At 49.2% G+C, this 11,905-nt stretch overlaps 3 protein-coding genes across 3 annotated transcripts; 1 reads left to right on the forward strand and 2 right to left on the reverse strand.

The window, feature by feature from the left end:
• Positions 1–351: 351 nt before the first annotated feature.
• FIESC28_11123 (uncharacterized protein) lies at positions 352–2,013 on the reverse strand (the record flags this gene model as incomplete). Its single annotated transcript, XM_031165251.1, has 1 exon — positions 352–2,013. The coding sequence occupies one exon, from the start codon at positions 2,011–2,013 to the stop codon at positions 352–354; it is 1,662 nt and encodes a 553-aa protein (XP_031010691.1).
• A 2,059-nt stretch (positions 2,014–4,072) lies between these two features.
• On the reverse strand, positions 4,073–6,262 carry FIESC28_11124 (uncharacterized protein; the record flags this gene model as incomplete). Its single annotated transcript, XM_031165252.1, has 3 exons — positions 4,073–4,628; positions 4,678–6,010; positions 6,073–6,262. 3 exons carry the CDS (start codon positions 6,260–6,262, stop codon positions 4,073–4,075), a joined length of 2,079 nt encoding a protein of 692 aa, XP_031010692.1.
• Positions 6,263–9,664: 3,402 nt separating this feature from the next.
• On the forward strand, positions 9,665–11,683 carry FIESC28_11125 (uncharacterized protein; the record flags this gene model as incomplete). The annotated part of the gene is made up of 2 exons (XM_031165253.1): positions 9,665–10,419; positions 10,471–11,683. The coding sequence occupies 2 exons, from the start codon at positions 9,665–9,667 to the stop codon at positions 11,681–11,683; spliced, it is 1,968 nt and encodes a 655-aa protein (XP_031010693.1).
• Positions 11,684–11,905: the final 222 nt, after the last annotated feature.

Consider the following 11,905-nt stretch of genomic DNA (forward strand, 5'->3'; position numbering starts at 1 on the left):
GCGCAATTGCAAACAGTATTTTATAATTGATCTTCTTCATTCAATCGTCAATTACGACTACTGAAGGCAGTAAAATGTCCTTGTCCCATATGCTGTACTGCTGCTATGCGAGCCGATCGAAGTACATGTATTTGACACTTCGTGTCCTTTGAGGCACATGCGTCGCCGGCCATATCGCAGATACCTTGTCAGTCAACCCAAAAGACATCCAACCTTCCTGCCCTGCAATGGCTAACACAAGGTCACCATCTGCATACGTCTTCTCAGAAACTATACCATGCTGACATGTATAGTGCATTATATAAGTGATAGTTCATACTCCCACCTTCCGCGTCCTTTCCAATCAACTGTTCAGTACTTGACAGCTTGAGCTGCTGGAGTACGGCCCCCGTCGCAGTTCTGCCGTTCCTCTTCCATAAACCGCTGTACGTTCACATGTGCCATGTTGAACAATGGACGAGCATGTTCAGCCACTGTCATGCGATTGGCATCGTCGATGCTCATCGGGTGGTGAAAGTCGCCTTTCTTGGAAGGACGCCCATCTCCTATTGCGCCAAATTCGCCCTTCCCCTTGGGTGGCTGGAGTTGCATGGCAATCTGATCAGGTGAAGCCAGGAGGAAGTCAGCTCCACTGTACCAAGCGCGGTTAACCACTTCATTGCGAGCCTCAATATCTTCTGCATTCCGGAGTCGAGGTCCTCGTGTATATCGGATCCGACTGTTCTCGCCTGATGACGCCCAGCAATCAGATGTCAGAGTAGGCCCCCAGGACCAAGAGGACGCCATGTGTGAAGGTTGCATTGTTTTCTCGGTTGTGTAGCTGGTGAAAGCACTGACTCGAGCATTTTCCTTGCTGACACCCGAGTTCTCGGTGAAGTCTACGGCTGTTGCGGGCACGGGCAGAGGAGTCTTGGGCATCGATGAAGGCATCGTCTCGAAGGGGTTTGACTTCTGCACTGGGCCCATGATGTTGGTGCCTGCTTGTTGTAGAGTCTGCCGGGTGATAACAAGAACATCGTCTTCTTCTTCTTCCTGACTGGAATCCTGGGCGGAGTTGTTAGTGTGCAGTGCCTTGAAGGTGGATTCAAAGGTAGATGGGCGGTACTGTCGCTGACCAGGAGGTCCAGCAGTCAGTGGCAGTGGCGCGCCCGACGAGACAGTACGCGTGGCCGATCCAAGTTTGTTGGGAATAAGGTTGGGATTACTTCCAACTGCGTGATCAAAGCTCTCCAGGGCCACATGCGGGAGACCGGGCAGCTTGTCGTCGTGGCTGGTCCAAATCCCATGTTCAGCAGACCTCCCAAGGACTTGAGTCTCTTTTCGAGGAGTATGTAAGATGCTGGGTGGATCAGTGTTGTACTTGAATGCCTGAGGAAAACCAGCAGAGCAGCTGGCTGGGGTAAATGGTTCATCGCTACGCGTTGTTGACTTCAAGCCCAGGGCCGGCTTGATTCCTCGAAGAAGGGCCTTCTGAGCTCGCTTCTGGTTAGGATTCGGGTAAGAAGCCAAGTTGTGAAGAGACTTCACTGTCATATTCAGCAGCGGATCCATGCCAAGCTCGCAATCATCGTCGCTTTCCTCACTTGGGTCAACATCCGTGAATACTTCTTGTTCAGTCTCTGAAAAGAGGGAGGCAAGCGGTGATGGGGTTGCTGAAGATCCGACTCGGTGAACTTGCGCAGACATGTTGACACATCCGTGGTCGGTGTCGGGCATAGGAGTAGACGGTCCGTCGTATTGCGTCTGCGGATTGTACTGTTGAAGGGAAGAAGATCGAGTCCCAGTCTTAATAGGCAGCGTTGCAAGGACAGACTTGGGCAGGAGAGATAGTCCCGCCGCAGGAAGACCGGCGGGCCACTTAAGGGAGCGGCCTCGACGAGCTGGTGGTTGCAGTGGCTGAGAAGTACTGGGGTTGTACGGGGTGCCAGCTGTAGTGTAAGTGACCTTTGAAGCTGAAGATGGGGCGGTTGGAGTGGAAGAGGTGATGCTGACTGGAGAGGACAGGGCTTCCATGATTGAGTCTGATTGATACATCCTATCCTCCAGAGATGGTAAGGACGATTGAGATCCCTGAAATCTAAGGAAGGTGCCGGTGTATCGGGCTTTCTGAGCAAGCCTGGGAAGAACAAGGGCAAATATCTCTTTAGAAAAGAAGGAAAGTAGGGCTACCCGGTGTGAACGTGAATATGTTCGAAGTGCAAGATACTGGGATGGAACGAATGATCGCGATCTCAAGCCTTCGCCATTGCGAAAAACAATGATCGTAGTTCAATGATAGAAGAATTCGGTGTGATAGAAAGACAGTGGGAAGATTGAGGAAGTAAGAGGTTGATGCGTGTGTGAAGAGTAAGTGTACCAATCAAGGCGGAAGGTGATGTGCAAGTCAAGTGAATGGAGGAAGGTACCAAGGGGGCTCCTTCCCATCCAGTCTCCTCCGCAAACCACACTGCCCAACACAGAAGGAACGCGGGAGGAGGCAAGATTCGAATGCGAATGTGAATAGTATCAGTGTTAGTTACTCACTGAACGCAAGATTGATATAGTCCAAATGTCGAATAATTTAAGCTCTATATTGATCGGTTTCATCCAAACATCAAACACTCAGGCGAAGAGAAGGAGACTGTGCAAAACCCACACCAAAAGGAAAGGTGAGTTTTTAGCCCTGAGCTTGTTCTGAATAGAATTACCATTTCAATAAAGATAATAGTTGCACACAGACAACGCAGGATCAGCATTCTACTGGTTTTTGGTTGTCTTCAACTTTGACGGTGCTCATCAGTGCCAGCAGGCGCTAACAGGCAGACGATATTATTACGAGAGTGCTTTGTAAACTTAAGTACTTCCTGCACAGCCGACGGCCTACGATCGAATAAAAGCTTATAATTCAATCAAGTACCTAAATCAGGGTTACCTACCTTAGTACCTAAGGTTAGACGGCATTCTAATTCAGATTCTGTTACTGCTTGTAATGGCAATTGCTTTAAGATAAGGTCTACCCAGCCAGACCCCTGCTTGATCAGTATCATGTATAACTAAAGAGAAAAGGCGACGAGTGAAAAGCAAAAAAAGGAATAAGAAGTTCAAAACTACTACGGACATTTCCACGAAGGAACTGTAGCTTGGAACGCTACCTGGCGTATACGCCAATGGGTGGGTTTGGATTCACGTAGAAACGCAACAGAGTCTTGGGGCCAGAAGACTTGTGTACGGTTAGGCAATCTGCTAGGGTTAGCTTTGTGTTTGTTCCAAAGAAGCATTAATACAACCGATATATTTATAGTTTGACCAAGGTGAAGAAGCTACTTCGTCGGATGTTTGACAGTTGCAGCCACTTGTAAGAAGCGCTACCTCACATCAAGTCACTGGGTCCCAGCATTGTTCAAACAGCACACATATATAAAGCTAACACCGTGAACACAGAAGTAGATTCAGTTGACTGATATTGCATAGCCGCAAACCCGCTATTAACGAACAGGGCCAAATACCATCTCAATTACCAACCCTCGCAGCATTCGTTAATCGTATGTCCTCCGAATATCCTCTTTGTTTGCAGAGAAGGTCGTGCTCATATTCGCGTATCCGTTTGGTCGGGTAGAATATCATTCGTTTTGCTGCTCACGCTTGCCCTCAAACAAGATAGATAAAAAATTAAAGAAGTCTCCCATTTCGCCGCACGATTTGGCTTGTAACGTGATAGCCCTGTGTTGAGTATCACGGCGTCCGGCGCTACATCAGAACCCAGACCGCAACATGAATGAATAGAAGAGATAAATCATAACATAGAGAATAACAGTTCAGGTCACCTCAATCGTTGGGGGTGCCTGAGCCTAGAATATAAGTTGGTCACCAGTATAACAGGCCGCATGATAGTAACCAGACAGAAGGTATAGCCAACCAACAAGACACTATATTGGTCTAAGGGATAGGAGTGTCTGTTTCTTGGGCGAATAGCCCTACGAATAATGGAAAGCTTGAAGATTTAAAATGATCGGCTCGGGTTGCCGACTGAAACAAGTAACAAAATGCTTCGATTGAATGGAGAACCAGCACAGAGGCTTATTCAGCTCTTTCACTAGAAGCCGCCTGGTGGGTAGGCGCTTCCTGGTACCATACCAGGACCGCGCCCGCTCCGTGAACTGGGTAGTTGAAAGTCTGGGGTGTCTAAAAGCATATCTTGACGCTTTTGCTGTTGCTGTTGCTGTTGCTGCTGCTGCTGTTGGTGATGTACAGGTCGTCGGTGTGGGGGCCCTTGCTGAAAGGGCAGAGGTGGTGGAGGGCCGGGGTTCCAACGAGGATTAATGCCACGTTGAGAGATAGAAGTAAAGGTCGAGTGCTCGGATTCGGCGGGGCTCCGAGCACCCGTATTGTTAGCATGGACGTCCTCGTAGATAGGCTCAATTGGGGGCGGTTGAAGGTTGTTGTTTGCCAGCGGTGCCTCGGTGGCGAAACGAGGGTCTACGTCTTCATAGTAATTGCTGTTTCCCATGGCCGTAGGTTGTTGCGTAACTGGAGGCGTGTTCCTTCCTGGAGGAACAACTGCAGGATGGCTCGCCATTAAAGGGGATGGAGCTTTAGGTGAATTTCGGCCATCGCCCTGATTCCAAGCAGGACGGGGTGGAGCAGGTTGCCTATGGCAAAGTCAGTCTTTATCGATAACTAGGTAAGTTGACATCATACTCATCGGTACTATACTTGCTTCCCTCGCTCATAATGGTATCATGTCGGTGAAGGATTTGACCTTGCTGAAGGCCGACCATACCCGCCACATCTGCATCGCTATCCCTGAGCTGCCCATAGCCTCCTGCCTGGTGGCCCTGTACGACTGGGGATGCGTCCATCTCCACTGGCTGGCCACCTACAGTGGCAGGCTCAGTTCCTGGCAAAGGTGGTGGCGATTCAGCTCGTGGCAGTGAAGATTCCGGGCGGTAGGCAGTGTACGTGTTCAAGCTGGGCATCGATGGGTTCGTCGAGTTGTATCCATTGGATGGTTCCGATAGCGGGACGTCTGAGGCATAGTTTTGACCGGGTGACGGTCTTCGATCATAAGGTCCGTTGCTGTATCCTGGCGGAGTTGGGCCTCCTCTCATTCCACCCGGCCCAAAAGCGCCTCGTCCTTGCGGACCAGATCCTCCACGTCCACCTCTAGGTCCGTAACCACCCCGTCCAGGGGGGGCATAACCTCCACGGCCTCGCATCGGAGCGCCATAGTTATCATAACCTCCACGGCCGTAACCTCCCCTTCCTCCGCGGTGCCCTCCCCCATTTCCCCTTCCACGATTGCTCGTACTTGGTGAAGGTCCCCTTCGGGTCACATATGGATCAGGGCGGTTGTCCATAGGGGTCCCGAATTGGTCTCGGCTTCTATTAAAAGCCGCCACCTCCCCGACGTTAGCCGTTTCATGGGGGACACCTGGAGACCGATTCGATGTTGTTCGGCGGGTAAGGGGGACTTCTTCGCTGGTTTGATCACTTCTGTTCTTTTGCTCGAAGGAAGAAAACGTTGGGAGGTTGTCGTGAATGCCATTGCCACCAGTCGATGAGGGTAAAGTCGGCTGTCTGGCGATTCCAGCTTCACCGGCCGTCTTATCCTGGGGATTTCTGTTGTAATAATTCTGGCCGCTCATTTCAGCATTATCGGCGATGCGTCTCTGTCTATCTTTCCTGCTGACTAAAGTGCGGCGCATCGCACAGGTTACCAACCCACTCATGGCTACGAGAATCGTAGCAGCCAGAACCAGATATGAGCCCCATGCCAGGTGTGGCACAAATAGTAGCACGTCGATCAAAAATGCCAACAAGCAGACTAGGAAGTCAATGAATAGAAAGATAAACAGAATAAGGAGAAATCTTGTAGAGTGCGATGGTCCATGTAGATGCGATACAGCTGCCATGATGGTCATGACAAGCGTGATAAGTGCCGCAACGGGATGCACGATAAGAATAGCCGAGAGTGTATTGCGAACGCCGGATGGCAGATCGAAAGCTTGAGCATCATCTCCAACTAGTTTAGCTGCGAAAAACATTAGTCAAGGCCAAGACGGGGTTGTGTTTTCTTTGTCGTGGTAAACTGACCAGTGTCGTATCCAACCCCGATACCACTACATCCCTTGCCATTCTGACAGTAGCCAAACACGCCATAGGTAACACCCCCAAAATCACTAAGTGGAATGGCTTCGATTATCGGGGTTGATATCACAGCTAACAAAAGCAGTGCGAAGGCCGCAAACAGTAGCACAGTCAACGGTGTGCCGGGCCGCAACATGGCGACGGTGCGCTAAGCGCCTGGTAGAAGACTGATAGCAATACGACAGAGCAAGCAGCCGACGTCGTGAAGACGCGGGGACAGAGGCGTCAAGAGCTTAAAGGCTGACCCTGTGACTAGATTTTCTTTCGATTGTGGCCTTGATGTATGTCATGGGTGAAAAAGAAGAAGTGAAAGAATGTCGACAAGCTCTCAGTGAAGCGATAGGGTCAAAGTACGAGAAGACGTCTCGAAGAGTAGTAAATCTGATCCAATTCGTGTCGTTTCCTCGGGATATTTGCTTCCTAGACTTCTGCCGTTTCTTTGCCTGCCAATGGGTCTTCGTGCGAAATTTGACAGTTGATCCGAGTAATGGGTTAAGATGCGACACAGTCGCAAGCGCCGCGAGTTTATCGTGTGTAGCCGTCGTCAAATCGATAGGCTTGGGGATATAAACGATGGTGACCAAGCAATTGGCGTATGAAATCTTCAGGAAATCCAACGGCTGACGCGATCTTGACCGTCTTTCGATACCTTACACCAGTTAAGAATCGAGTTGGAACGAGTGTATGTGGTCGAGGATCGAGTAATGAGGAGGGGAGAGCACCTTGGGTCTTGGGTTGTAATCAGACAAGGTTCCCACGGGCATCCACTAAGGTACCTGGTGCTTTTGCTCGTCTCTCTATCAAAGCTGACTCCATGTGGCTTAGCAGGGTGCTGGGGGAATTACACGCTAATCTAGGGCTGGTTAGTGTCTCATGGTGCCCTGGTCTTGGGTGGTGCGCTGGTTCAGGCACAGGGGCCTTCGCTGTTGGACAACAGAGAAATTGTCCCCCCAAGGCTTAGGGTGTCAGAATAAAATGGCCTAAGGTGCAGCCTAAGTCGAGGTCAAGTGATCAGCTATTTCGTAGCTCTCGTTCCCGCCAACCAGCTTTTCTGACACCTCAAGGGCGTCGGGCCCTTCTTGTTCGCGGCTGGCCAGCAATCTCACCAAAGTCGTCACAGAAATATGGATATTTCTATGCGTCGATCGGTTCTGCCGTCCCATTCAAATTAACTTATGATCCTCCTTGCTTGTGCTCTTCTCAATCACTCAAGCTCAGTCAATCAATGAGTACATACGGATACACAACAACTGCTTCGTGTTCAAGGTTTGCGCCAGCTCTCCATGATGCCTCATGTTGGCTGCCAATAAGACAGTCTTAGCCACAAGTTTAATTTCTCATTCGTGTCGTGCTTATCCCTCCAAGTTCCTACCATCCATCCATCCATCCACACCTTAACTTAACTTACCTTAACTTATCGCAGCATCCAGTCTGTGGATACAGTAAGGAAGGTTGACCCCATGTGGGCCTTTACCGTTGCAGCATGCCCACCAATCCCACGAGTCCTGGGCGTCATTTTCGCAAGCAGTCAATGGATACGAATCTTCCTTCTATCGCGCCTCTCTGTTACATCCATACTTCGGCTTGGTCTCGTTGTCTTGTCCGTTTTGGTCCAACCTGACTCCATGCAATTACCATGACTGAGAAGACTTCATGCGAGCCGAATACACCACTACCTACTAGGCACACAAGTGACCACCACTCGACTTACCATGTAATTTTGTGTCTTCTCCATTTCCACAACCCTCAAATCTAACAAATTTCCATTCCGTCTTGCCTCAGCAATCACTAAATCTGAGACGACTTGGTCACATTGTGGCGCATGCTGCCATGTTTGGTACCAACGCAAGTCCAAGAACAAACACGAAGGAAGTCTCCGTATTTTACCTATCTATTGTGCCTCTTTTGTATGCAGCAGTTGATTACGCAAGTCTGGAGTCAATTGAGTTTCATGAAAGTTTGTCTGTTATTGGTTTAGCGAACAAGTCCCGCCATAGCCAACGTCTCGTCTCGCTTGTACTGTATGTCGGTCGCATGGCCTCTTGAGACCTGCGGATTGCTACTGTACCGCTTTGCTCTCCATAGAGGAATCTGCGGCGGGCCGATGTTCCTGGGCCTAGACTCGTTAGCCAAGACATCGGTTGGTAACGCTGAGTGAGCTACCTCATGCGGTGTTTTTATTTTCGTTCGATTCGTTCTTGAGAGATAACAATTAGACTGGTACCTTTTGGCATCCATCCAACAATTGGATCTGAGGCTCTCCGCTGCCCTAGGCTGCCTGTGCAACTCTGCTACAGTGGAGTTATCTTTAGCACGGCGATCCTCAATAAGCTCGTCCCGATCATGAAACAAACTGCATAAAGCTCCACGTTTCGGCTCTCTACTGTCAAGTCTCGCGTTGGTCTATTAATTGATATGATTGCTTCATGTCCTTGGATCCAAGAAGTACGCGTATGTGCATTGTCTATTTGACGCGGCGCCTAAGCACGTGGACGAGCCGCGCTGAGGCTTCTATGAGCCTTGAACCTCGAATCATTCCCAGATACAAGACGAAGTTTTTTTATTTTTTTTATCAGAGTCTGCAATCTTATATAGGTATTAGGTAAGTTTACATGGCAAGGTAGTAGTACATGTAGCAAGAATAGCAGTTCATGTTAACTCAACAGCTGTGCTTGTGTGTCAAATACCATTCTTTTGCAACTGGGTATGTGGAAAGGTAAGCATGGGATCGTGAAAGCATTACCGCCAACCTAGAAAACATAAAGACTTAGTAGTCCTCGAATGGGATAGAGAATTATCCAAGTACCGTAACTGTCATGCCATTCACTATTGACATTATCTGAATGAAAAGAACCTGTGACCAACTGCGATTTTCTGATGGCAGTTTAGTTACCCTAAAGAACAATATCGTCTCAACACGATCAAGAGTCTGACAATGACCACTGCTCTTAGCGGTATGTTTGACATCAATTACTTCTCTCTACATATGAAATTGATTTGGATCCAGCGACCCAGGATATTTGGAAACCCTACGCCAGTGGCATGCAAAGAATGTGAGAATCGTGAAATGCATTTTCTATAGTGACGAGGACATTGTTCGATGACGTCAGTGACATGATGGACATGATGATACCTATCTCCTAGGAGTACGTAGTAGTAAAGGTCAATTGAATTGATAGATTCGTTGAACGAGACGCTGCTGCAAAGAACAATTGATTTATTGCTATTATAGCAAATAAATCCCCGCGCTGATAAGAAGTCTATGAGCAATTCATGGCCGAGTCGGGAAATCGGTGCGATTCTGCCCCGACTTGTGGAAGATGATTACATCGCCCACTGATTCTCCGAGCCGTTCCGGCGATAAGCTAAATTGTCCGGAATTTTTATGCTGGACGTCATCCATGACAGGAAGGAACATCATCACATCTCGCCCTTGGATATTCGTCGCCTTTACTGTCTTGTCATTGAATTTCACCTTACAAGTGCTTTGTCCGCACCGCCCATGCTTCGTTCCCATAGCTGATTACATACGTCCAGCATGTTGCGCAACGCCATGCTCGGTCCATCGGCGCGCGCCAACATGCGCTACCGGTTCAGATCCTCACCGTTACCATCTCATCGGAGAGTACAGTCCGGTGGCCCTTTCCAGGCTATGCGACCGCCATCACCGGAAGAGCTCGGTGCGCCTAGGCGGGCGAAAGAATATAAAGGTGGAAGGCGATGGGCTAGGAAGCTGCTGATTATATCGGCCGTGGGAGGTATAATATATCTTGGTGACCGTCAAATATATGCCTCAGGGTTTGGACGCTCGCTGCGCACATTTGGAACTGGTTTGCTCGTGGCCTTCGACTACAAGCTGAACTTTCGACCGCAGCCTCTTACAGGCGGAACTGTACAGGACTTGCATAACCGCAATGCTGAACGGCTATTCAACTTGTTGCGTGCCAACGGAGGACTGTACCTCAAGATCGGGCAGGCCATCGCGATGCAGAGCGCCGTGCTTCCACCCGAGTTTCAAAAAATGTTCAGTCGTATGTTTGACGATGCGCCGCAGGACGAGTGGACTGATGTTGAAGCTGTGATACGCCAGGACTTTGGAAAGAGTGTTGAAGAAGTATTTGGCGTTAGCTTCATAGGCAAGGAGGGCATGGGACTAATGGAGCGCAAAGCTCGGGCGAGTGCAAGTGTTGCTCAGGTTCACTGGGCTAGACTTGCAGACGGACGGGAAGTTGCTGTCAAGATCCAGAAACGAGAAATTGCCAAACAAATATCGTGGGATCTGTGGGCTTTCAAGTAAGTTCGGTTTGGTAAATCAGTCCACAAACACCTACTGACACCAAACAGAACAGTTGCGTGGATCTATTCAAAATGGTTTGATCTCCCGTTGTATAAAATGGTGCCCTTCATCACGGAGCGGCTTGAGTTGGAAACCGATTTCGTCAACGAGGCCAAAAATTCTGAGAAGATGCGAGAACTGGTTAACGGAGAGAAGTCTTTGAAAGGACGAGTTTATATCCCCACAGTATATCCCGAATTTACGACAAAACGGGTTCTTGTGACTGAGTGGATTGAGGGCATAAGGCTTTGGGACAAGAAAGCAATGACTTCCAGATGGCTCGGAGGACACGGAAACGGCTCACCCGGTGCTGAAAGTTCACTACCCAGAATCGACCTCGAAGCCGCTCGACGCGAGCTTCGTACGCGGCCCTACCAGGAGAATCTCAAACCAGAGCGTCAAGAATGGAGAGGTCGACGAGGCCGAGGTGGACTGGGGTTGTCCCCGCGAGAAGTCATGACTACCATGGTGGATTTGTTTTCTGCGCAAATTTTCAAATGGGGAGTCGTTCACTGTGATCCGCATCCAGGTAACATTTTTATCAGACGTCTACCCAACGGTCGCGCAGAGCTCGTACTGATTGACCATGGGCTGTACGTGTATATGTCTCCAAAATTCAGAAACGAGTACGCTACATTCTGGAAGGCGCTTATGACTTTCGACAACAAGACGATTTCGCGGGTGACGGATGCATGGGGTATAAAGGCGGCAGACCTCTTCGCAAGCGCGACATTGCTGCGACCATACGAGGGCGGGGACAATCGTACCCGTAATGGTATTATGAAGGGACTTGAGGGCAAGACACCCGCCGAACGACATTACGCTATGCAGCAGCGAATGAAGCAAGGAATTCGGGAAATGCTAGCAGATGAAGAGAAGTGGCCGCAAGAGCTGATTTTTATCGGTCGAAACATGAGGATTGTACAAGGTAACAACCAGTACCTGGGCTCTCCTGTCAACCGCGTCAAGATGATGGGTGAATGGGCAAGCCGCAGTCTCTTCGAAGACCCCCAGTTACCATTGAGTCAGCGCCTTCAAAACCGCTGGCGCCATGTCATCTTCAAGACAGTCATGGCAGCATCAGATATAGCCTTCTACATGTTCAAGCTGCGCCAATGGCTGGGCCTCGGAGGAGGCATGGAGGATGAGATGGAAAAGAGAATGAAGGACGTCGCATCAGACTTTGGTATCGAGCTTCAGCACGATGTATTCGACGGATGATCATTCTTCACGCAGGTTCGAAGAATTGGCACTATCGATGTACACTTATTATGATGAAGACCTTTTCTACGAAAGCTTGTATCTTATAGACATAGATGACGAAGGGACGAAGCATGTGTTTCTAATGCACTGGCGCTTTGATGCTGATAGAAGCTCTGTTAGATCTAATCTTCCAATGCTGTTAGAGCCTGAAACATTGTGACACAAAAAAAAAAAAAAAAA

Source organism: Fusarium coffeatum (genome assembly GCF_003316985.1).
Source record: "Fusarium coffeatum strain FIESC_28 chromosome Unknown BRIP53273_contig_362, whole genome shotgun sequence".
Classification (NCBI taxonomy): domain Eukaryota; kingdom Fungi; phylum Ascomycota; class Sordariomycetes; order Hypocreales; family Nectriaceae; genus Fusarium; species Fusarium coffeatum.